Here is a 26933-nt window from a genome sequence, read left to right on the forward strand (position 1 = left end):
GGAACGTGCTTTGGCAACAGTCTTATTTTTGGCTGTGCTGTCAGCCAACTTCAGCAGAGCAGGATAGTGCGAAACTCACCTCCATTCTGGGACAGGCAGGAAAAGGTGACTGGCAAATGAGATACTGCAGATTAGAACATTGGAATGTTGGGAGCTACTTTGAAGACCATGGAGGAGCTTTGGGCTTATAATGGCTGCTGAAAAGCCTGGAGCTCCAACATACCAATGTTTGTTTTTAGGTTTCTCCTTTTTCTATTTAGAACATTCTTCCCTTACTGGGTGGAATGTTCTACTAGCCTTATAGCCCATCTTATTTGGACTACACTGGTTGTTAGAGGCCCTCTCACTTGTTACAGGGCCTCGCCTGCGGCTCTGGCCTATAACTCTAGTTCAGGGCCTTTAACAACTGATATAGCCCTCGGCAGAGGGCTATAAGACTGTAATAACAACAAAAGAGAAATCCAACCAAGGGCCAGACAGCACCTCTATTACATGGCTAGAAATAAACAATAAATATAATTAAGTTAAAATAAAATTTGTAAAAGCCACAGAGACGGTTAGCCATTAGTCATGAGCCCTGAAGCGGTTTTCATTTATAGCCATGCTGCCAGCTGGCTCCAAAGGAGCACGATAGTGCCTTGCCCATTGCTAGACAGTGACAGACCGGAAAAAGACAAATAATGAAAATTGCCAAATGAAATAAGTCCCAATCCAACTAAGTGTGGCTGGAACTTGCAGAGTTTCACTGCGTGCAATTTTGCGGAGTTACATAAAAACTCTGTGAGATTCCGTGAAGTAACGTGGGTGGAATTCAGCGCGTTGTGCTGCTCACGCTGTTTTTTAGCACCGGAAGCTTATTCTGCACAGTAAAATCGGCACAAACGACACTAGGCTGCCCGGCAGGGGGCCCTGCTTCTTTCTGCCGCCTGATTCGATTTTCTACTTGAGCGGCAGCTTTCTTAATGCAAACGATTGCAGTGTGCTGCAACCTCCCACATTGAGAAATCTCACCAGTTGTTCTTTAACAACCCTAAATATAACACTAACATGGTCCTTACTTTTAGCACTTATCAACATCTTCACTCAATTCCTATCCAAAATAGACAAATTAATGATGTACATCAAATATAATTCCATTGAAAAGCAACACTCTTATCCTGATCATTCACAGGGCCCAAATCTCCTAGATGGCTTCTCTCTCCGCAAACCAGCCACATACAGTACAAACCCTGTGAACTGGTGTGCAGTTACTTTGGCAGTATTGTGCACAGATTCGATAATTGTTGAGGTGGTCCTATTTATGCATGCATTTTACAGCAAGAAGGAGTCCCTCTTGTTTTCAATCCTGCCTGCATTGTTGTTTTTAGACCAAGAATCAAAGGCTGGTCTTGCAGACTTGAATTACAGACCTAATGGCAACATTCATTTGTATCCTTACAATCTTAACATACCTAGCTACCAAACATTTTCAAAAGTATCTATATTTCAACATCTTATGGGAATCAAGACAGTCAGAGTCTTCTCCATTCTACAGTGCAGAGATGGCCACATAAGTGCCTGAATATCTTTAATTTATTCAACAAAAAAACCTCAACAAGTGTGTATCCTCCTTCACCTACATGTGGATTTGGACACAGCAGATCATTTTTCTACTCTGGCTTGCAAATAAGATGAGGTAAACAAAAGGGTAGTAGGTGGAATGCTTAAATTAATGACACCCACTGGTAAATAATCTGGGCTGCATTTCAGTCCATCATTGTTTTCTCCCTATGCAACTCCAGTGGTGCATGAACTCGCAAGCCAGGCCTCCTCTGAACAGGAAAGAAGCAACCTCGGATGGTTTCAGCCTGTTTAGGTCTCATGAGGGAGGTGCAGCTTGATTCTTATAGCACTATGACTAAGGGACTGACACTTGGAAATATCCATCACCCATACGGTGTCACATTGAGGAAACCAAACAAGTCATAGGGAAATGCTTCCATGATTCCAAACCACTGGCCAGTACTCTGGACCGCATTCCTATGCACATTTTTTGTGCCCTCTTTGACACTTCTGAGAAGAACTACCCACGTGCAAATTATGCGTGGTCTTCAACCAGGAGGAACTGGACAGCGCCAGGCTGTGTACCCTTTGAATGGGTAACAAGCAACTGCAGAACAGAAAGTTGTGCATCTGCAAAGCAATCATAGCATGGTTAGCTTTTTCTATCAAACAGAACACATCCATTACAAATACACAGCGGAACAGCTTTGTTATCCAAAATCTTGTTGCAAATATTCTTCAATATGTATGTTCCCAGTTCACTGGGAAAAAAACCTTAGAACACTTTTATCACATGTATTCACAGGGCACTAATATTAGTTAATATTATACATCTTTGACAATATCTAGTCAAGAATTCCAGTTTGCTCTGTAAACCTTTAATCCTAGATGAAATATCCCAATCAGGCAGCATGTAACATCACCTTCTGGCCAAAGAAAACCATTTTTAGGATATCATAAGTCAAGCCTAGCCTATTAAAATGTCCTACTGCCAGGTCTTCACAGTACATTTATGAAGAAGAATAAACTTCCTTAATACAAGGCTGCCATAATCATCTTCCAGTAAAGAACACACAGGCACCTTAATGTACTGCATTGGATACCGTTAGCAGGCAGAATAAAATATAAAGACCATCTGCATCTTCTGCTCGGTCTTCTGAAAGACTGGACCAAAATGTATACACTCAAATTTCTTGAACGTAGATAACATCAGACCCATGACATCATGTAATATAGCACTTGCCAGCTTGGTTACGAACAAAAAGACGTGTTAGCATGTGGAAAATTGTGTTTCACCAGTGTAATCTTGAGTAATTCCCAAATTTCCCTTTATGGCAAATGTGTGAAATGTTCAACATTTCACATCTCACCAAATCTTTCATGGTTTCTTCTTTAACCCCTTCGCTGCTTCTGACGGCCAATGGCCGTTGCACGCACTAACTTCGTAGTGCTGCGCACGTCCGTTGGCCGTCGCGGCCCCGCCGCTGAGCTAAACCGCTGCCGCTGAGGTTAAGGGCACTAGTTTGAATAGAAAATGCCTTGCAGAGAGACCTTCTCACCTCTAATGTTCCCTGAATGTGTTTCCTACAATACCACGTTTGACTCTTCTGATCCAGGAATATACTGGCGGAACAAAGTTACTCAAGATGCTTATGAAGTGCATTTAATGGATGTGAAAATGTTTTTTATTAGTTGGGATGAATTGGGGTCTACTACAAGTAATACATTCACTACCTTGCTAGGTCCAGTCAATGCATTAAGTAATTTATACCTGAGCCTAACTCAAAGTAATTATGTAAAGCATTTAGAAGTGCCCAAAGAGTAAAAAATTCAACAACACAATAAAAATCCATTAAAATAATGACACCAACATGACAAAAATCCAATTAGTGGGACTGGAGGTATGATTTTTAGGTGAGAATAGTACCCAAAAGTGCCGATGGTAGTCTATGGTCGCAGTAGACTTGAATCTAGGTGTGATTCAGGTCCACTGAGATGTAGCATGCCAGATACACCAAGTAGATTGGTCCCACTAAGGCCTGGAAGTAGAGTGGTTCAGAAAATGTTAAGAGACTTTGCACTGTATTAAGGAAAAGGTCAGTTCCCTTGGAGCTCTGGAACGCAAAGTTTTGAAAGAGTTCCCAAACTTATTAACTTATTTTGTTGCCCATACAACCATAGGAGTACACTGCCAAGGCCCCTAAGACCTCAAATAGAGCATTTAGAGACTCTCAGGGAGCGTGGCGAAGGGCAACAGAAAAGTCCTGTCAGTTGTAGTTGCCACTGTTCAGCTAGGATTCTTTACAGGAATGTCATCTTCAGCCTTTTTGTGTTTCTTAAGCCACTCAGGGAATCAGACTATGATCTTTGGACTCGCATCCTTCTCACAGTTCACAGATGATAAGGGCATGTGGGGTGTACTACGGAAATCATAGTGTCCTCCCATATCTAACACTAAAATCCTGTTTGAAGATGACACTGTACCCACAACAAACCCAAGGACACAAGTCTAGTAGTACAAAATCAGGATCCTTCAGCAACCAGATAGGCAGAACCAAACAATTGTTCTAGCATCCTGTTTGCTTCTTTTGAAGGGGGCAGAACTTTTACATGTTCTTCAGACAGACCTGTTGAGCAGGATTTGACACTTGGTTGCCACAGGAGGGGCACAGCCCCAACACTGCACATTCTATCGAGGTCTGAGAATTCACATCTACCATCCAGGTCAGCCTATTGTGTGTTCCTGGGGGAATTCCATACCTCAAGGATGAGAGTAGCTGGAAAGCTAATACAAATTAGTCCACTAAAATCGTAGGCAGGTAAAGGGTAACTTTCTAATAGTTACCTTTTCTTAATATATATTAAAAATCTAACATATCATTTTTTTTCTTTTTAAATTCTGTTTATTGAAGTCAAGCAAAGCGTACTTGCACATCACTACAATTATAACAATAAAGAAACATCACAGATTAGGGAGGGAAGTATTCTAGAGGGGCATAGTTCTACCCATCGAAACAGTCCCCTCCCATCAAACAGGGTGAGTTAACATAAAGCATGATATAGAGTCCTCCCAGGGCAGAAGCCACAAGGCCAAAGGGCCGGAGTCTGAGGGGGCTCGTGAATAAGATCCAAATAAGGCTGCCCATACTGAGTCTGAATGACCAGTAAAAAGGTGACACAGCAATGTGACTGAGCATGCAATAAAGGTGAAGTGACTTGAACTCCTACATCCTGGGTGGTATCCCAATCCGGACAGTAGCTATATTACATTGCAGTATTAAAAAAGACAATCGGTGCTTCATATTAAAACAAACAAAGATAACCAAAGAAAGGAAGACTGAGACAGTAAAGAGAAGAAGAGCGGAATAGAAATAGAAAAAAAAAGGATTCAACAAAGGGAGAGAAGAGCCCCCTTGGCAAGGGGAGGGGTAGATGGCTGTGGGGAAAAGGGAGTCACTGCCAGGTGCGCCATGGGGAGACAGTGACCATTTATTTTTAATAACTATTGAAAATAGTGGTTTAACTATTTTTAATGGGTCCCATTCCTGAGTTAGCAGGATTAGTATTTTAATCTGCACCTCTACATAGTACAGTTAAGCTTGCCATAGTGAAAATAGCTGTATGGGCTTTGTAACTTTGCCCAATGCATTTCGGGGCTTGCCCTTCTTCAGGGGGCTTTATATATTGTGTGATTTCAATCCGCTTGTGTGTTCCTAATGGGTTCACGAGGGTAGATATGCATGCGTGCACAAGAAACACAGGAGGTATTCATCGGTTAAAAGCAATGGTGGGTCCCGAGGAGGAACGCCACTACACCTCTTGCAATTTGTAAAACGACATCGGACGGTACGGAACCGATCCATTAGTAGAATACCTCCAGTGTTTCTTGTGCAAGCGTCAATATCTACCCTCATGAACCCATTAGGAACACACAAGCAGATTGAATTCACACAATATATAAAGTACCCTGAAGAAGGGCAAGCCCCGAAATGCATTGGGCACACAAGGAAAGATTATGATGAAAGCAATAATAATGATGAAGAATCAAATGCAGTAATAAAATAAGAATAAAAGAAAAGTAGCATATCTTGAACTTTTCTGAAGTGGAATGACCTTATTGAAAAGTACCCCAGAGTGCAGCTAGGTGACGTTGCCCACTGTTGGGATAACGCATTAACAGCGTTTACTCACCACCCTCAAACTCAGGAGGGGCTACCCAGCCGCACCTACCCACATAATCACCTGGATTTACTACACAAATTGACTCAAGGAGTGCGATTGTTCATATCCTTTGTAACTTAGGGACATATTGGCATTAATTTTCTACATGTTCCACTTTGAAATACACTGCCCACTGCCTTGTCTGCTACAAGACCTACAATTGGGCAACTTAATAATATTTAAAACAGGGGGTTTAACTGTCATAAATGGTTATTTTAACAAGTCATACTGCAGGTTTAACTGTGGCAGTGAGGGTACAATGGTACACCTGAAGCTATGTTTCCTAGTCACGCTAGTAGATGGCACATTAAGTGATGCAGTCCATAGGTGTCATTTAACTTTCCCTGCAGCTTCTACATCGTATACTATTGTGTTATAAGCTAGCTAATCCCTGAGTAGCGTATTTAATTAATTTCAACATGTTTTATGAATAAGAGCAGACACACTGGGCACTGGACAGCTGTGCCCCAGTGTGCAGCGTCTAAAAACCAGCAATAAAATTCATCAAAACATTTGGGTTGACCATGCGAAAAGGAGAGATTTTCTAACAATGTAATATGCATAATTTTGTGAAAAGTGTGCATATTTAATAAATATTACACATAATCCCCACTCCGCTCATAAAGTATCATACATGTTACTTGTACATCAGAGGACAACTCTGCAGTGACCTTATGTATGGTTTAAGGACAATTCCTGAATTCAACTCACTCAAAGAAAACATTAACGGCTGATTCAAAATGTTAACCCAAAATGGACTCCTCATCTCTCCCTGCCTTGCCTCTTCCTCTTTAACTCTTTATCATTTGAATTCCTATTTTATAGACAAAATCTCCACCATCAAAGATAACATTCCCCCCCTCATCACCTCTTCCCTTACCCCCTCCCCCTATGAATTCTAGCCGCCTGACTCAGCTCCCACCAATTTCTCAAGATGAATTCTTCGCTCTTCTTCGCAAAGTCAGCTCAGGCTCACCCAATGACTGCTGCCCCCCTCAGATCCTTAGAGAAGCCTTTCTGTCATGCCCTGGCCCCCCATTAGCCTTGCTCAACACCTCTCTCGCTACTGGGGAGGTCCCCCGTTCCTTCAAACAGGCAGCTGTTATTCCCATTTTAAAGAAAACCAATGCTGACCCCACCGTTTTAAGTAATTACCGCCCTATTTCCCTCCTTCCCTACTTGGGCAAAATCCTTGAGACTTATGTCACTCGCTGCCTGAGTACCTTTATAGAGAATTCCTCCTTCCTGGATAACCAACAAGCTGGCTTTCGACCCCTCCACTCCACCGAGGCGGTCATAGTAGCCGTCATGGATGCCTTGAGGAAAGGTGCCGACAACAACATCTCCCAGGCCCTTGTCCTCTTGGACCTGTAGGCTGCATTCGACACGGTCGATCATACCATCCTGATCGACCGTGTCAGCAATGCCGGCATCCAGGGGGTGGCCCTCGAATGGCTCAGATCCTTTCTGAGCCATCGTACTCAAGCAGTCCATCTATCTACCTTTTCTGCACACTATTCACTCCTTACTTGCGGGGTCCCTCAGGGCTCCGCGCTCTCACCCTTACTGTTTAATTTGTACCTTCAGCCCCTTCTTGTTTCCCTCCGTAACACTCCGGTCACCATTTTTAACTACGCAGATGATCTTCAGTTAATTTTTCCCATTGACCCCCTTCCTTCCTCCTGTTCCAACTTTCAATCCACCATGCTTAACATCGCTGAGTGGATGCTCCACAGTCAGCTAAAACTAAACCCTACAAAAACTGAGCTGGTACTAGTTGGGGGCTCCACTAATCCGTGGAATTCCACCTTTTGGCCCTCCTCTCTGGGGACTCCACCTAACCCAGTTAGCACGATGAAGAGTCTGGGGGTGATCATTTCTGAGGACCTCTCCATGAGGCCTCCAATCAATGCCGTTACCTCATCCTGCTTTTTCCACCTTAGGCGGATCCGTAAGATCAGTAGGTTCCTCACTAGAGATGCTCTGATTTTAGTCATCCTAGCATTGATCACTTCCAGACTCGACTATGCTAACAGGCTGTATGTCGGGATACCATCTATCCACCTCCACCGGCTGCAACTTGTTCAAAATCAGGCAGTCGCCTGATCTTTCGCCAGCCGAAATACCAGCATGTCACTCCTCTTCTGCGTAGTCTCCATTGGCTCCCTATCACCAAACGCTGCATCTTTAAACTTGGCTGTGTCATTTTCAAAGCCCTATCTGATTCAGCCCCAGCATTCATCTCGTTCTGCCTGACACGGTACGTCCCTCATAGGGACCTCCGCTCTGCTACTCACAACCTCCTGGTTATCCCTAAAACCAGGCGGAAAAAGCACGGTGGCCTCAGCTTCTCTGCCATGGCACCCGCCACCTGGAATTCCCTTCCTACTGCACTCCGCCTCTGTCCCACTTACGATCACTTTCGTAAACTCCTGAAGACCTTTCTGTTTCAGTCAATACCAGAGTAACTCCTCCACCCTAGCTGCCGTTATGTCAAGAGCGCCATGAAACCGTTGGTGAACGTGCGCTGTACAAATACTTTTAACGTAACGTAACGTAACATTATATCCGCAACTTTACATGCCATTTCTCACCTTGCTGGTAGAGCCAAATACATTAAAGCCTCCACATTTAGTACCATAAAAATAATTACACACGATTAAATTAATTGGTATATTATTAATATTTACAAAGCGAATCCCTTTCTCCTTCCTGCAGGAGATTAATTTTTTTTGTCTATTCACAAATTGATTGCTAAAGTATGTTATATTTTGTTTGGTTGCTATATTCATTTAACATTTATTTCTTGGTTTTGCAGCACCTATACACAGTACCAAAAGAGGGGTCCTCATCCAATTCACCTTCTCATGGTATGGTATATGGCGTTGTACATCGTTCGGACAATAAGCATCAGAATGAAGTGGTTGTTTATGAATGGTCTACTCATCAGCTAAAGGAAGAGATGAACTACATTAAAGATGTGAGTCACACGATTATTCCAAAGCAAAATTCATATCTAGCTTGTAATATGTACATGTCTGTATAATAATGAAAACCTCTTCAAAAGAAAAATATTCTAGGGTTTATATGCAAAATTAGATTCTTTAGTAGGAGGGCATGTGGTGATTTTTAGTTATCTGTACATAGGAAGTAATGAGGAACATGAAACCCAGGAGTATATAATTGAAGGATCAACTATAAGTTAATGACATTAAGCATCTAAAGTCTAAATCTGTATCAAATATGTTCAAACCAAATGGGATGGTTGTGTCATTCATAGACTGCTTAACAGAAGCTATTCGCATCACTGATGGTGTCTCACATGGAACGCATACATTGATAACAATGTGTGTAATTGTGACCTCTTTCTCCTCAAGATCATTAGGAAAAACATCAATTGTAGCTATGAACACCTAATCTAAAATAATTCCTATATTAATCAATAATCATGTTTGTTGCTTTTCCTTGTAGTCACATTTATGCATTGCTCCACCACATAGGAAATTCCCTTTCAATGAAACAGCAATCCAATAGGTCTTGCTTTTTGAAAAGTGTTGGACCTGGCCCTTTCTTTGTAGGGCTGTTCCCAAATCTATTGCCCTCCTCCTGTATTTGTTCTGACCTGTTTTTGTGGCTTTAGGACTCTGGGCACTTTACCACTTCTAATCCGTGCTAAAGTACACATGCTCTCTGTGTAAATTGTAATGGTAATTGATTATCATATTGATTTACTGGTAAGTGCCTAGTACAGTGCACTCTTTGTGCAGAGGACCTGTAAACCAAAGGTATGCAACTGTAGTGTATGTGCTTGCAGTTTTAAACTGTCATATCGACCTGGTAAGTTTACCCACTGGCCAGGCCCACCTTGCTTTTTCTTACATGGAAGGCACCCCTAATGTAGGCCCAAGGACGCCTCATGGGCAGGGTACAGTGTATGTGAAAGGCAAGACATGTACTGGTTTGTTTTACATGTCCTGATTGTGAAATACTACCAGTTTCGTTTTTCACTATTGTTAGGACTATCTCTCCCTATAGGTTAGCACTGAAGCTGCCTTGTAACATTTTACAGGTGTAAATTCCCATTGGGAAGATCTAGAGAGTTGGAAAATGGGCTCTCGGAGCTCAGGATTTAAAACCACATCTAAAAATGCAATTTTTAGAAAGTGGGCATTTTTGTGCTTTGCCATCATGTGCTTCTGCCTGCCCGTGGAATCCGCGTCTGGTTCAGACTGACAGCTGTTTTTTTTGTGTATTTACTCTTGACGGTCACACAAAGGAAGCATAGGTGTGCCCTGCATATCCCCATGACCCATCACCAGTCTGATAGGCCTTTCTGAGCTAGAGTGGTGGGAGGAACTGTCACTGACACCTGCATAGGGCTGTGCCCGGCCTCTCACAATGCTGTCTCTGCATCCCTGTAGAGTGTCTGGAGCCAAGGCAGAGCAAGGCAGGATCTTGTGGGCAATAAAGACTTTTCTTTGAAGGATATAAGTATTAGACCTAAATCCCCAGACTTTTAGAACGTTTTTGGATTGAAGATTCTGCCAAGAAGACGAGCTGAAGAGCTGCCAGGAGGAGTACTGCCCCTTTGCTGGGTGTGGATTTTATGGGTTGGCTTGAAGTTGCTGCTTCTGTTTGTGAGCAGCGAAGGAACTGGACTTTGCCGTTTTATCCTGCTTTCCAGGTTTCTCCAAGAGCTTCTGTGTGCTTGCCTCATGTTAAAAAGTCTCAAGACTTCACCTTCAACTACAGCACCTGAACTCCAGTTCTGACCTACCAAGAGGGCCTTACTCCTGATCTGGACCATTGCAGGTGCTTGCTGGGATGTAACTTGAAGAAAAGGATTTCTGGCGCTGTCACCAATACGGCTGCCTGCACCGATGTCGTGGTCACCGCTCGCTGGGAGAGTGCAACATCAACCCTGCCAACACCGCAGCCCTGGTCTCAATAATGATGATGTGTCTCGCTGACCTGGATGCCGCTGCCTGCACCGTTGGCACGCCTTGTTGCACCAACTTCGAATGCACGGCAACATTGGGCTCACTGGCGCGTAAGCACTGTCACCAACACCACTGCTTACACCAATGCATTGGCCGCCGCCTCTCCGCCTTCAAATATACTGCAGCCATATGCTGACGACAACGCTAGTGCTCCAGCATGGATGCCACACCGCTGCCTGCGCCTAAGCCACAGACATTGCATCATGACGGGCACGACGCACCACCCGCAACAACACCGAGTCTCAGCCTTGCCAACGCCAGCACTCCTGATTTCGATCACATGGCGTTCGACCTGCAATGTGTGTGACTTCAAGGACTCACCAACTTCTGCTCTGATGTGCAGCACCGAGGCTTCGCGACTCCATTGGCGCCTCACCGCCGCACTTCACTGCAAGGTCCTCGAGGCCTCTACAACTCCAAGGTACTGTTTGCGGGTCTTCCCCGACACACTTACTGGCCCTCGGCTCCATTGATATCGGGCTGAACTGTTGGATTTGTTGGTCACGACATCGTCATAGCCCCGCTTGGTGCTATCGACATCAAGGAACTGCATTTCTTTAGATATGCTTGTGTTAGCTGGATTTTTGTCGTTTTGATCTTGTGTCGATTAGATAAATATTGCCTATTTTTATAAACTGGTGTGGTGTCCATTTATAGTGTTTTTACTGTCACTGTGTGTTTTATGTACAAATGCTTTATATATTGCCTATGGGATAAGCCTGGCTGCTCTGTCAAGCTACCAAGGGGGTAAGCAGGGGTTATCCTGGGTGTGTAACTGCCATTACCCTGACTAGAGTGGTGGGTTCTCCCTGGCTTAGGTGCATACCCTAGTCAGCCAGAAACCCAATTTTTTTCAAAAAAAGGAAAAAGCTCCAAGCAGACCAAATGCAAAAACATTTTTGCATGGCTTGTGTTTGCTGTTTAAACTAGCATAGACCAGCTATCTGAATACTAGGATTTTTCTTCATAATACTGTTGAACTATTTTTGGGCCCAGAATTGCCATATGTTTCATGTTCACTTTTCTGATTAGTAATAATAGGGATACAATTATATTCTGTACTGTCTCTCGTAAACCCATTTTTCTACATCTCAAATCATCAATACTGGTCTCTGCTATAGACATGGTCAGTGAGGGGGCCATCTTCTTTCATTTGAGAAAGAGATCACTCCTGCACATGAGTCGACTCGGATAAAAGTTGGTTTGACCATGTCATTGCTAATTTTGTTGATTTTGGGAGGTAAAAGTAGGTGATGAGGAAGGTGAAAATTCTGCAGGAGGCATTTTTTCCATTCTCTGTTGGGAAAACCTTTCAAGGTGCGGATAAGGTGGATTTCAGTTGAGCTGAACTTAGATTTGATCCCTCTGGGTATTGATTTTCACAGTCATGAGTTTGACTCCTCTTCTTACCAGTGCCCTGAGGAGACCTATATTCTTGCCCTGCCTCCCCTATTGAAATATTTGACTTATCTCATATATGCCATAACTGCAGTATGTTTCAAATGTTTTTGTTTTTCTACAGTCACAGCATACAACATTTCATCAAGGTGGGCTTGAGCAAAATTGGAACCCAAACTTGTGCACTAAAACATATGGAGCCTAATGGTTCGAGTAATATAGTAATTGCATCCCTCTGCATGAAAGTGTTCTAATTTTAAGTTGCATAAATTTGAGCAAAGAAGGAGAATATAGCAGCAGCTAAAGAAATAGGCATTATTTTTGTGAACATGGGCTCTGTTGCACATGGGGTGTTTTGTAGATATATGGTTTCAGTGAAAGGCCTACAACATAGACAGCATGTAAATTAAACAACTCTTAGCATGTGTAGGAAAGTGCCCCTTCTTGCATGGCTGCCCCTCCCCCACTTTTTGCTTAAATGTTGATGTACTTTCACTGTGTATGCCCTGGGTTCCTGCCAACCAGATATCCAGGGCCTATGTTCTTTCCCCAAACTGTACTGTTGCAAAACCCAACTGGCAACTCTATAGTCACATGTAAGTCCCTTGTAAAAGGTACCACGGGTACCAAGTGCACTGTGACCAGGGAAGGCCTCTAAGGGCAGCAGCACTTATTGTGCCACTTTAGAAGCCCTGTACTTTTACACACACATGCTGCCATGGCAGACTGCGTGTTTTTGTGCAGAACAAACTGAAGAGTCGACATGGCACACATCCCCGTTTGCCTTGCCTACAATCCACTGCCCTGGCATAGGTAAACACCTCTGGCTGGGTGTACTATACCAGTGGTGAAGGTACACGTGCATGAGCCCTGTACCCCTACAGTGTTCTTAGACATTGTAAGTGCATTAATGCCATAAAGAGTATATGGTCTGCGAGTTTGTCATTATGAACTCCACATCACCATAATGGCTTTACTGAAAACTGGTTAGTTTGGTATCCAACCTTTCAGCACATTAAACCCACACTGATGCCAGTGTGGGATTTAATGAAAAATGCACTCATAGGGCATCTTAGAGATGCCCCCTGAAAAACAACCTAAATCTAGAGTCCTGGCTGAGTGGCTGCTCGCCAGCTGCCACCACCAGACATATTTGTGGACCCCTGGGTCGAGAACCTCCTGCTCTCGGAGCCCTGAAACAAAGCACATCCTGAGACAAGGTGCAAGCCTCCTCCCCCAGGATGGGCAGGGTCAACAAAGGGGAAGCTTCAAAGGCTTGCTGCCCTTGTTATGTTAAGTTATACTACTTTATAAAGTGCACAGCTGCCCGGCAATGGGGCGTCTCATCGCTAATAGCAAAAATTAGGAGGCTACTAACAAAAACAGGTCCTATAGCGGAGGGAAGAGGTGAGTTTTAATAGCCCTACGAAATGCCAGGTAGTTATTAATGCTGCGGATATGTTTTGGAAGAGAATTCCAGAGTTTGGCTGTCAGTGTGCAGAAGGAGCGCCGACCAGCACACACCCTCCTTACCCTGGGAACAACCGCCAGAGGTTGACCCATCGAGCGGAGTTGCCGGGTGGGTGTATATGATAAAAACAGATTGGCCAAGATGCCTGGAAAGGAGAAATTGAAAATTTCCAAAGCAATGCATAGGGACTTAAACTCTACACATCTGGCCACCGGCAACCAGTGTAGCCGAAGAATAGCACCGGTAGTAGAACAGGTTCTAGGGAGGCCAAAGAGAGTTCTAGCAGCTGCGTTTTGGAGCCTTGCAGTCTCAGGATTTCAGTCTTGTTTGTCCCCAGGTAGAGTGAGCTAGCGTAATCCAGTCTTTACAGAGCGGAGGCCTGAACAATAACCTGCCTGATGGACGGATTGAAACAATCTAACAGCGGTTTCAACCCCTGCAATATACCAAAACAAGTCCCTGCCACTTTTTTAGATTGGACCTGGAAGCTAAGGGCCGAGTCCACCCAAACACCTAGATTTTTCTCCACCTGTTTAGGGGTGGGTGCACAGCCTAGGGTAGCAGACCACCAGCGTTCACTCCACACCTCAGAGTCTCTCTATAGCAGCAAAACCTCAGACTTGCTGGCGTTGAGCTGGAGGCAGTTGGCAGTCATCCACTCCGCAATAGCAGCGAGATCTCTCCGAAACTTGTGAGCGTCCCGCACTGAATCGTCAGAGAGTGCTGCTACCAACTGTGTATCATCTGCATATGATACTGCTGTAAACCCTCTACTCCTGGTCACAGCTGCTAATGGTTGGACATGCAAGTTGAAAGGCGTTGGGCTCAGAGCTGAGCCCTGTGGCACACCTTGTTTAATAGTATGTATCTTGGAGGCGAAAGGTGGGGCCATTACCTGGAAGGTCCTCTTAGAGAGAAAACCGATGAACCAGTCCAGAAAAGAGACCACAATGCCAGCCTCTTCCAACCTTTGCAGCAGGATCTGGTTGGAAACCGTGTCACTGAGATCTAATAAAATCAGTGCCGAAGTACGTCCTGCATTTAGTGCTACCCTCAGATGTTCGGTCACAGCTACGAGAGCAGACTCCATGTTGTGGCCCGGGCGAAAGCCATTCTGAGAGGGGTCTAGTATGTTATTATCTTCCAAAAATCCGGTCATGATGGAATTTATGTAGGCCTCAGATCTTGGATACCCAAGGCAGGAGAGAAATAGGACGAAAGTTCTCAGGTTTAGCTGTATTGAGGGTGGGATTTTTAGCAGGGGAGCAACCCTTGCTTGCTTCCAAATCCTAGGGACGACTGCCACAGACAGGGACATGTTAATCACCTGACCCAGAGGTGTAAGAAGCACAGGTAGCGATTTCATAAATTGATCAGGCATAAGGTCAACAGGAGAGCCAGATTTAACCTGGCTACATAGCAAGCACAGCTCATCCTGGGAGATCAGTGGGAAAGCAGCAAGAGTGTGAGTAGGAAGGGGTCTAAACACAGGGTCAGGAAACATTGCAGCTTGAGGAAAGTCTTATAAATGTTTTCCACCTTGTTAACAAAAAAGGTGGCAAGAGCCTCACATTGCTCATCCAACGTTATCGAAGGCGCTGCAGATACCCCCTCCAATTTAAGATCTTTAAGTATAGAAAATATACTTTTGGTGGGGTAACTGATGCTCCTGATCTCATCTGCAAAGTAAGCTGCCCGTTCTGTCTGAATAGCCCTTTGATACTTCTTGATGGCTGCCTGATAGAACCCTTTCAGGATCGGGTCATAGTCCCGTCTCCATGCCCGCTCCAACCTTTTACGTGCTTTACGCATAGTAGCAAGCTTGTCATTATACCAAGGACTAGATTTAATATTACTGCACTTAGACCATTTAGCAGGAATAAGTGTGTCCTGAGGCAGGGGATCAAGTCCGATAGTGCTTTGTCTGCAGCATCCAGATCATCCGGCATGCTGAGTGTATTCATAGAGAGGTGGGCATGGAATTGGTCAGCAGAGAAAATACCCATTTCTGAGACATGGGGGCTGTCAAGATGCAGGGTCAAATCACCAATAACGCTAAAATTGGCAGATCTCATTGCCAAGGAATTAACTGTATCGATGAGTGCTGATCTAAACGCTTTAGAAGGTCCTGGCGGGCGGTAAACCAGTAGCCCAGACATGGTATAGCTACTGTTAAAAGGAATCCCAAAGAGCGCACACTCGCAGCCGACCAGAGTTTCTTTAACAAAAGTGCAGGTGTAGCAGGATTTAAAAACAACTGCAATGCCGCTCCCTCTAGACTCTCTATTGAGAGTCACAATGCTGAAACCCTGGGGAAGCGCCAAACCTGGCTCAGCCACCATGTCAGCTGACAGCCATGTCTCCGTCAGAAAAAGGACATAAGGCGATTCATCCTGCAGCAGGTCGTAGACATCAGGAAAGCCCTTAGCTAGGGAGCAACAATTAAGGCTAAAAAGTTTGATATTCTGCCTGGAGCAGAGAGAGGAAATGGGGGACAAGGTGATGGTCCAGGAATTAATGCCACAGCTTTTACAGCAGAACGGGCCCCCAGGTATGTTACGTGGAGGATGACTGCAAGAGCTCACTACTTTCCTAATGGCAAAGAGGTCGCCACAGGAGTAAAAGGGCTTACCGCTTGCCGAACTGGCAGCATGTCTGGCATCTGGTAACGTCAAGGCGTGCACGGGCGCATACAGGCTGGCCTTAGGCGTGTCTTCGGCACGCCAGCGGTGCACCCACTGAGCGTCCGCGGTCTCAGCATGATTAAATAATGAAGAGCTAAGGAGCAGTACCGCCACCACCGACCCCGGAAGTGCGTCACCCCTTGCAGAGCAGGGAAGTGAAAGTAACCGCCCTCCACGCAAACAGCACTCAGCCGCGGTGGACCGGAGCGGGGACACTAAGTAACGCCAAGCAGGTAAGAGGCGAACAATAAGGGATTAAAACAAAGCGTACATAAAAACACACAGTTCAACCACACCAAAAGTCAGCTGACTAGTAGATTAAAAATAAATGCCAGTAAGATAAATGAAAACACACAGCCTCACCACTCATTTGTGAGCTACCCCAGCCATTTGCTGCTCCTAGCTACTGGCTCCCACAGGTTCTGACCCCCACTTTGGTTGGGAGAATCAGCAGGAAAACCAAGTTAGGAGAGGTGTGCCCACCTTTGCTTACCCCACCCCTCAAGTGGGGGGAGGCGAGGTGAAGCACAACTCTCAGTCCTTGCCATCTTGAAGACTGGGGGACCCAGCCAACCAGAGGGAGGCTTATGCCCCCCTCCCACTGGAGGGTGGCATAGTAAGGGGTGTACCAGCCCAAGGAAGAGACCCATTGGTCCCGGCCTGTACCTACCTGTAATGCCACTAAATTTAGTATTATGGGGCAACCTTGAAACTTGCCTCCTCAGACAAGAAGAAACTAGAAGAAGAAGGACCGAAGAGCCATGTTGGAGAAGATGAGAAGGACACCAACTGACTTGGCCCCAGCCCTACTGGCCTGTCCTCCCTTCAGACCACTCAGCGAAACCTCTGTGTGTACTGCAGCCCTCAAGAACCAGGGGGACCCGCCTTGCCTTTGCCATCCAAAGACTTTGTCTCCCGTGAGCATCTGACTTGCTCCAGGCCAACTTACTCTAACAACGTGAGTCCCTCACCACTCTGCATCCAACGCCCTGAGCCCGAACCTGTTAGACCTGGTACCATTGGCTTGAGTCTCCCTTCCATTTTTTGCTGTTGTCTCCTCTGTTTTTGATATGTTTTGCTAGTTAGATGCTTTGGGCACTGTGCCACTGCTATTCAGTGCCACAGTGCAAGTGCTCCCTGTTGTAAATTATTGTGATGGATTAGTGACTCCATGATTGGCTTATTTTATTTACTTGGCAGACCTTATTACAGTGCTCCTGTGTGCCCATGGCCTGTAGATCAAATGCTGCTAGTGGGCTTCCAGCACTGATTGTGCACCCACAAAAGTAGCTTGTAGTGTGTCTCAGGCCTGCCATTGCAGAGCCTGTGTGCAGTCTAGTACTGCCCTGTCGACTTGGTAAGTGCACACACTTACCAGTCCCTAAACCTTCCCTTTTGTAAATATTAGCCACCCCTAACTTAGGCCCTAGGACAGAGTGCATTGTATGTGAAAGATGGGACATGCCCTGATGTGTGTAGCATGTTCTGATAGTGAATTACAGCCAATTTCGTTTTACAATACTGCAAGGCTACCTTTCGCCATAGGCCAGAATGGGCAGTTTGATTATAATATCTTATAATCCTAACTGACACAGGGAACATGGTAGAACAAGCATTTACAATGCAATGGTTTTGCCTTTGTTAAAGTTAGAGCGATTGGCATTGCTCTTGACATTATTTTTATTTATGTTTTTTTTTAACATAAATAAATGGCATTGTCATTTACAATGCCACTAGCTTTATCTCTCGCAAATGACACACACCAACACCCACAGAGAGCCCCCCCAACACACACAAACCCCCCCACACACACACCCACACAGAGCCCCCCCACACACAGCCACACAAAGCCCCCCACCCACACAGAGCCCCCCCCACACACACACCTTCTGGCCCATTATCTTTTCTCCTCATCAAAATAACTGCCACACCCCTTTCTTTGTTCTGAAAATGGTAGGTAGCAAGCCATTTCAAATCTAGGGGGCTGTGGCCTAAAGAGAACTTTCTGAGGGCATGGAAAGAACAGCAGTCTCCTTTTTCATGGATGAGCATCCCCTAGCGCGGTTCTTATGCTCCACCTGTCTTTCTTTGATACTTCCTCCATTCTTTCCATAGTGTCAACAGTGGGTCAATATGCTTTGTCCTTTCTTTCCATAGCATCATGGCCGCTGTTGGATTCGATACCAAGTACAATGCAACGGTTTTGCCTTTGACAAAGTTAGAGCTATTGGCACTTTAAATGACAAATTGTTTATTTATGTGTTAGTTTTGAAAACAGATAAATAAATGGCATGGTCATTTACAATGCCAATAGCTTAATCTTTTGCAAATGCGAGACCTATTGCATTTGCACCCACACCCCCACACACACACACAGCCACACGCACACAGAGCCACACACAGAGCCCACCCCCACACACACACAGCCCTACACACACACAGCCCTACACACAAACAGCATCACACACACACACACACACACACAGCATCACACACACACACACAGCATCACACACACACACAGCATCACACACACACACAGCATCACACACACACACAGCATCACACACACACACAGCATCACACACACACAGCATCACACACACACAGCATCACACACACACACGCAGCATCACACACACACGCAGCATCACACACACACACAGCATCACACACACAGCATCACACACACACAGCATCACACACACACACGGCATCACACACACACACAGCATCACACACACACAGCATCACACACACACACGGCATCACACACACACACAGCATCACACACACACAGCATCACACACACACACACACAGCATCACACACAGCATCACACACACACACACAGCATCACACACACACACAGCATCACACACACAGCATCACACACACAGCATCACACACACAGCATCACACACACAGCATCACACACACACACAGCATCACACACACACAGCATCACACACAGCATCACACACACACACACACAGCATCACACACACACACAGCATCACACACACACACAGCATCACACACACACAGCATCACACACACAGCATCACACACACAGCATCACACACACAGCATCACACACACAGCATCACACACACACAGCATCACACACACACAGCATCACACACACAGCATCACACACACACACAGCATCACACACACACACAGCATCACACACACACAGCATCACACACACACACACAGCATCACACACACACACACACACAGCATCACACACACACACACACACACAGCATCACACACACACAGCATCACACACACACACACACACACACAGCATCACACACACACAGCATCACACACACACACACAGCATCACACACACACACACAGCATCACACACACACACACAGCATCACACACAGACAGCATCACACACACACACAGCATCACAGGGGAGCAAAGAATTATGTGACAGTGGAGCAACGAATTATGTGACAGGGGATCACATACAACAACGTGAACCAGGTTAAGGAAGATGTCAGGAGCTAAGGCACATAACCCCAACTAGCCCTTCGGTTCTCAAAAACAGTATTCAGAGGCTCGGCACCTCTTCTCACAGAGTAAGCACTAACTGCACTCACTGTATCAGCTTCCTGGGTTTAGGGCATGACTCAAAGGCAACGGCGAGTTGTCAAACTCATGAAGGAGAGTCACATGGGGACAAATTCTGTAAGAGGGACAGATAAAAACAAACATGTGCCTCGAATCAGAACCGCACATTCGTCAAAGCCAGGATGGCAAACCCAGGTTCCCTAAAGGGGTAATCATTATTTCATTTTCCCCGGGTATCCCTCAAGTCCTGAGCGCTACTTACCAAACAGTTCACCCAAACTCGCTGGTAATAGCTGGTTTCACCGTTCCACAATCACTAGTTATCAACTGGGAAATCTCAGAACTCAGCCCGCTGAGATCCGTGTACTTGTGTCGCATTCAGGAATCAAAATCTAAAACAACAAGCTTCAACTAATACAGAGACAGACTCGCATGCATACCACAGTCCACAACAGAGTCAGTTACACTCAGACAGAAAGACAACCTCACAAACACCTGGAAGCATGGTTTGTGCACACAGCATAAGGAACAATGCAGGCCAACATGCTCGCAAGAATATATGAAGAAATTAAAAGACACATGTAGCCAGACAAGAAGCGACAAACAAGATCAGTAGACCCGAGTACACCACAACTCGTTCACATGATAGACCCAAAATTGCCGCACACAATATATACATAAATTCTTGCGCACATTATAAGATAGGTAAAATAAGTATCCTGGTAAACGGACAACAGGCCAACCCGCACATCGCCAAGCACAACCTTGGGCTCAGGGAAATACTTCATGTCAGGTACCGACAGAAAACGGCACAGAGACACGCGATCGGAGAGGCACACAAAAACACGAAGAGGCAGACACACACTGGGGAAAGGCACAAAGTCAAGGAAAGACAGGCACAGAGAAACACCAACAAACGGACACAGAAATATAAAATCAAGCAGGCACAATCCACAAACTGGCACATAGAGACACATTCCGACAGTCATACAAATAAAAGGACAGGCACATAGAGACACTGCAACAGAATACACATACAGCAGCAAATACACAAAGGAAATGTTAGGTGCCAGGGATTCAGTGGAAAGTACATTTAATAGTCTTTAACGTGTTACATGCGCTGCTTTAACACTTTGCCAGAACCTTCCATCAGGAGATGGATGCACTTGGGCTTTTTATGTTGCTGAATGGTATACGGGTCAGTTGGATCCTTTGTGTCTGATGCATACTCCCTGAGGACTCTGCAGAAGAGAGGAAGATACGTATTGGTCCTGTTATAAGAGCCATTTTGTTTCATCCACCAAGGTAAACAGAGCGAGAAATTGTTATGTATTATTTTAAACGACAATTTTGTGTTCTGTAGTGTATTGTGAAATTAAGTCAGTTAAGTGTTTCTGAACACACATTCTCAATTCTGGTATTAAGTTTAGTTTTAATTGTTAACATTTGGCATCTTGTAACAATTACTCCGAGTGTACTGTACATACTCAACTAGCGCAGAGAAGTACCAACGAATGTAACAGGTGTGTTTCAAGAATTCATAAATGTATACAGAATTATGGCAATAAACTCGATTTGTAGATACTGTGGCAAGGACGCCTGTATTCCTTCCCCTTTGTTTTAGACTTGCACATATCCACGCCTTCAGTGAAATCCTGCCCATTATCTGCCCCATATGCATCTGTTGGAAAGGGAAGCTGATATCGACCCATTTAAACAAATATTCGAGCAGATTCTCCAAGCCGGTTTTCATCTCTTAGCTTTTGTGTTTTGCTATTAACTTTCTGTCCTGCAACAAGCCTAACTGCTTAGTGGAATTTCGGTAGCTCAGGAAGCGTAACGGTCTTTTACAGCCGGCCCGCTGCACACCAACGCGCCCCACCTAGGCCTAGCCCCACCTTCCCCCCACCAAACAACAAAAACGTTAGAACGGAGATGCGCCAACGGGGCACCGGCAGTGTGCCCCGACGCCTCCCCCTTCCTTCTCAGGCACTCACCGGGTCTCGTCGGCGGCTGGAGAGCTCACTCTCCTCGGGACTCTCCTCGGTCTCCGGCGTAGGTTGCAGGCTGCTTCTTCCTCCACTTAGGTCCCGGGCCGGCAGCCAATCAGAGCGCGGCCTGGGGAATGACGAGTGTCCCGCAGTACCGCCCCCGGCCTGCCTGACTTCCTGGTCGCGGGCCGGGCGGCGATGGGGACAATTCCTGAAAAAAACGAAAACGGGTCCGCGTTGACGGACAGATTCACCTCCCATGCCCCTTCTGCGAACACGCATAAATAAAACACACGGAGAGCGGGAGGGGAGGGGAGGGTGGGAACAAACACACGGAGAGCGGGAGGGGAGGGTGGGAACGAACACACGGAGAGCGGGAGGGGGGCGGGGGGGGCAGGGGCGGGAACAAACACGCAGAGCAGGAAGGCAGGTGCACGGAGAGCGGGAGGGGGGGCGGGGGGGGCAGGGGCGGGAACAAACACGCAGAGCAGGAAGGCAGGTGCCGGCAATGCCGGACCAGAATCGGGGGCGTTCCCGGCGTCGCGTGACGTCGGCAAAAGCCAAAGAATCTCGGGAACGCCCCCGAGTCTACTCCGGCATTGACGGACAGGCCCCTCGTCCAATGGCTAGGCTCCATTTATGGAGCCAGCCAATGAATGACGAGGGCCGACCCAAACCCACACTACAGTTCTCATTAGGTTTTCGCCTGCGCGAAAAAGCTGCGCAGAGAGCAGCTTTCGCCAGGCAAAACCTAAAAACGAATGTAGTATGCCTGAACTCAGAATGATAAAAGACATCTTTTAGTGGAGTTGGTTTTAACATTCTGTGTTTAAAAATACCACTTTTAGAAAGTAGGTATTTTCTTGCCTAACCATCAGCCTGCCTCTGCTACGTTGTGTATTGCATGTCTGGTTTGTGAGTGACAGAGGCTGAGGGGGCTCCAGGAGGCAGTGTGAGTCTGCACTAGGCTGAATAGACCTATCTGCATTGGGATTGGTGGGGCTAGTAGCACCTGGGCCTGAATAGGGCTGTGCCTGCTTTCCACAATGCTGCCTCCACCTCTTGTGGTGCGTCTGACCCTGGCCCACACTGACAAAGGAAGAAGTTGTGCACTGGCAGAATGCACCCAGAACTGGTTTGGACTAGGTACAGACACTCTCTGCCTTCAGAGACAAAGGATTTGTGTGTATAAAAAGGGGGACCCAGACCCCAGAACGTTAGATCACTATGGACATCAAGACAGACCTTTTGCCAAGGAGAAGATCGAGAGAATCTGCAGGAGTTTTTGACTTCCCCTGTGCCAGTGTGTTGCTTTTTGGGTTTGGTCTGCGGTGGTTTCTTTATTGCCAAGGAAAGGAGAAAGACTTTTATTTGCAACTTTCATCATCTTGAAAAAGAATCTCCAAGGGCTTGAACTGTGCTTGCCTCCTGCTGAAGTCTCAGGGATACAAGACTTCACCACCAGCTCCCCCTGAATTTTCTTGCTGGGAATTCTGTCTGCTGAAGCCTGCATGTTGGGAGCTGGAAGCGCGACTCAACAAGAAGCGTGCCGCATCCGCAGCTGTCGCAACATCAGAGAAGCATGTTGCCACGCAAAGGTTGCCGTCGCATCACGAGAGAAGTGTGTCTCCGTCACAGCTGTGTGTCGTTGCATCACCAGAGAAACGTGTTGCAACCGCAAGGGTAGCTGTCTCCTCACCGGAGAAGCATGTCGTAGGGCCTGTCGCAGCTCCAAAGTTCCAGAGTCACTGCACGGCCGCGGGGCGTCCACACATAGTCTTCACGTTGTCACGTCGCATCAGGGGGGTCATCTTCTCGCATCGCACTGAATCGTTGCATCGCAGCAAGGCGCCATTTTGTCGCTTCGCAACCAGGCCACACCTCGAGATTGCTGCATCACCTCTTCTCCAGTAAGGAACAGACGCATCACCTACTTTGCTCAGGCACTTAGGAACAGATGCATTGCCTCGGCGAAGCAAGGAACCGACGCATCGGTCTCCCTGAGCACCATTTATTTCGCTTGACTCATCCAAAGGTACTTTGTGGGAAACTTGTGGATTTTTGTTGTTTGGGGTTTGTGTTAAGTCTATATAAAGAAAACTTATTTTTATAAAACCTATGTAGTGTCAATCTATAGTGTTTTCACTGTATTACTGTATGTGTTTACAAATGCTTTACACACTGACTCTGAGATAAGCCTTCCTGCTCGTGCCAAGCTACCACAGGATTGAACAGGGGTAGTTTCGGAGTGTAGCCCCCTTACTCTGACTAGAAGCAAAGGTCCCTATTTGGAGAAAGCTGTAAGCCAATTCCAACTGGAGACCACCAGTTCAAACAGAACTCGAGTGGCCCAACACCCCAAGGCAGTCCTCCATGCGATCCTAGCCTGGGCTGTGGTGACCCCTGAACCATAACTAGCTTCTAACCCGAGCCTGCAGCCTGTATCTGGAAGATCCCCTCCAACCGCGACCGAAGGCTACACCCCGACCGTCTTTCTGACCGAAGCAGTCCTTAGGAGCCCAACCACGACCGCCCGACTGACTCCTTCTGTGATCATTTGCGGCCACAGGGTTTCAACTCCCAAAGACCCCATTCGCCGTACCGGTCGCGGACCACTTCTCAGTAATCCCCGACCAAATCTGCTGCTTGGACCAAGACCGAAGTTCTCCACTGAGAAACCTAAGATGCCTGGCAACCGCATCCTACAGCCGGCTGCCTCTGTGCTACTGGCGGTGTAGTGCTTGTGCTCTCCATTGGGCCCTTCAGTGCCTGCCTCAACACCATGAGCTTTTTGTTCCCTCAAACAGGGGGCCTGTTCGTCTGCAGTTCCCCCAGCAATGACCTTGCTTAGCCCATTGGCTAACGTGTGGTTCCTGCACTCTGCACCTGGCTGCCTCTGTGCCACTAGCTGTGCGAATCGAGTGTCCATCTGACCGAGACCTACTCACGGACCGTAACCTCATTTTTGTTCTTTCAAGGCGAAGAGTCTTGTGAGTAACCCTGCAAAACTTTAATTGTATTATAAAACCCATTAATTTCCTTCCTTTCTCTTTGGAAATGTACCAGCGTGGTATGTAGAGATACGTTGCTGAGTAAGTAAAGTAACTATAAAGTAGAAAAATATATAGAGAGGAGGAGCGCCAAGAAAGCTTTAGGTTCGTGACACAATCAAATATTGAAAACCTTCTAATAATCAGTCCTCAGACAGTAGATTCAGTTCAAAGATCTTCTTCTTTATTATATATCAACAATTCATTTCTAAATCCAAATTATGTATCACAGTTCAGCTATTGGAAATAAAGTCCAGCAAGCATGAAATGAATTGCTGTTGATATATAATAAAGAAGAAGATCTTTGAACTGAATCTACTGCCCGAGGACTGATTATTAGAAGGTTTTCAATATTTGATTTGGACTTTCTTGGCGCTCCTCCTCTCTATATATTTAGTGGTCGATATGCAGTGGACCAGGAGGGGTCAGCACCTATCTTGATTGAACATTTTCTTCAGAATTTAATAATCAACTAGTGCGCTGTGGTGCTAAGCCCTCACCGCTGGAGCAGAGCATATTAACTATAAAGTAGTTTCAACTGTTTATTTACAAAGTTTAAAAACCTGTAACAAAAACCAGGTTAATAACAAATGCCTATTCGTGATACCTTACCTTTGAGAGTACGATTTTGCCTATGATTTGATTCTAGTAATAAACTAACACTAAATAATATTTTTACACAAACAAATTTGTCTGAGTTCAGTCATTGAGGTTGTGACATCATTTCTTGACTGAGTGTGTACAATAAATTCTTAGCACAACCCTCAGATAAAGCTTTACTGCTCGCCCACATTACCACAAATAGAGAGTAAGGAATTATCTACTTTTACCTCTGCCTACCTTTCGGTATTCACTGGACTCTGTGCACACTATACCTCAATTTGGAATAGAATATACAGAGCCAGCTTCCTACAGCATGGTACTAATTGATTGAGAACACAAGGGTTTTAACTAGCATAATCTTTTTGTTACCGAGCATAAAATAAAGAAAAACAACCCAATGACGATGACTGTTTACAACGTACTCACCTGCAATGTCAGACCTTTGAGTAATGTAGCAAAAATATACAGCATATATTCCTATATTTCAAATGCGAGAGCTTGATTTTGTGTTTCTACATGAAACTCCCATGTGCAAAATTACAGGGCTGAAGTAAAAAAAAAAAAAGAAAAAAGATGGCAGGGCAAATGTATTATACAAAGTACTCAATGTTTGCTAGAGATGCCCTAATAGGGGTAAACCCTGGGGTGCACTTTGTGATAGAGGAATGCATTGTGGACTACTGAGACAGATACATAATACTAGTAGCCACATTCGATGGTAAATCATTGCGGTTTCCAGCCCTGCAGGGGACCACAGCAAAACAAGCTTAGTTTCTTGTATGGCTGACAAACATGAGTATTGCTTTTTTTTATGGAAGGCAGATTATCCCCTAGATGGAGAGTACGCATACTATTATCATGTACACACACTTAACACTGAGCATAGAGCGCTTTGTGAGTAAATCCCAGAAGCAAATCTTTATTGTTAGGGGTGTATATATGAACAAGACGTAATTGGATCATAACTCACTCAAGCTAGTATTGGGTATTGGACACACATGACATGTATTCCGATATGGAGGCTTCAGCCGATAGCCCCACAGGATACCCCATACAAGGTCGCCTTGAGGGAGGCCCTTGACCATTTTGTTTAAAATCCAATTGCGGGTTGGTTGATAATCCTTGTATCAGCTGGGGAGACCGCAGGGTCTTTATTAGAGTCACCTGTATTGGGATGACGTATAGTGTTATAGGAGTGTTGGAGGACAGCCTGTAGAAATTAGAACTAGAAGCAGTTACGTCTTTGGGTAGTAAAAAAATGATATGGCTAAGTATTTCAAGGTCACAATACATGTAAAGTGGCATAATATAAATTGCCTTGGGATGAATGCATGCATATGACAAATTATAGAATGGTAAATGTCCTATTCCTGCATTAA

General features: G+C 45.5%; 1 protein-coding gene across 3 annotated transcripts in view; it reads left to right on the forward strand.

Moving 5' to 3' along the window:
• MYZAP (myocardial zonula adherens protein) overlaps positions 1–26933 on the forward strand; it is a 464263-nt gene that overhangs the window by 170238 nt on the left and 267092 nt on the right. For all 3 annotated transcript variants that reach the window (XM_086958378.1, XM_086958376.1, XM_086958377.1), the window contains exon 4: positions 8582–8743. In XM_086958378.1, the coding sequence (XP_086814504.1) occupies positions 8582–8743 (162 nt within the window). The remainder of the gene's footprint in view (positions 1–8581; positions 8744–26933) is intronic.

This window comes from Lissotriton vulgaris, chromosome 2_1 (assembly GCF_964263255.1).
Source record: "Lissotriton vulgaris chromosome 2_1, aLisVul1.2, whole genome shotgun sequence".
Classification (NCBI taxonomy): domain Eukaryota; kingdom Metazoa; phylum Chordata; class Amphibia; order Caudata; family Salamandridae; genus Lissotriton; species Lissotriton vulgaris.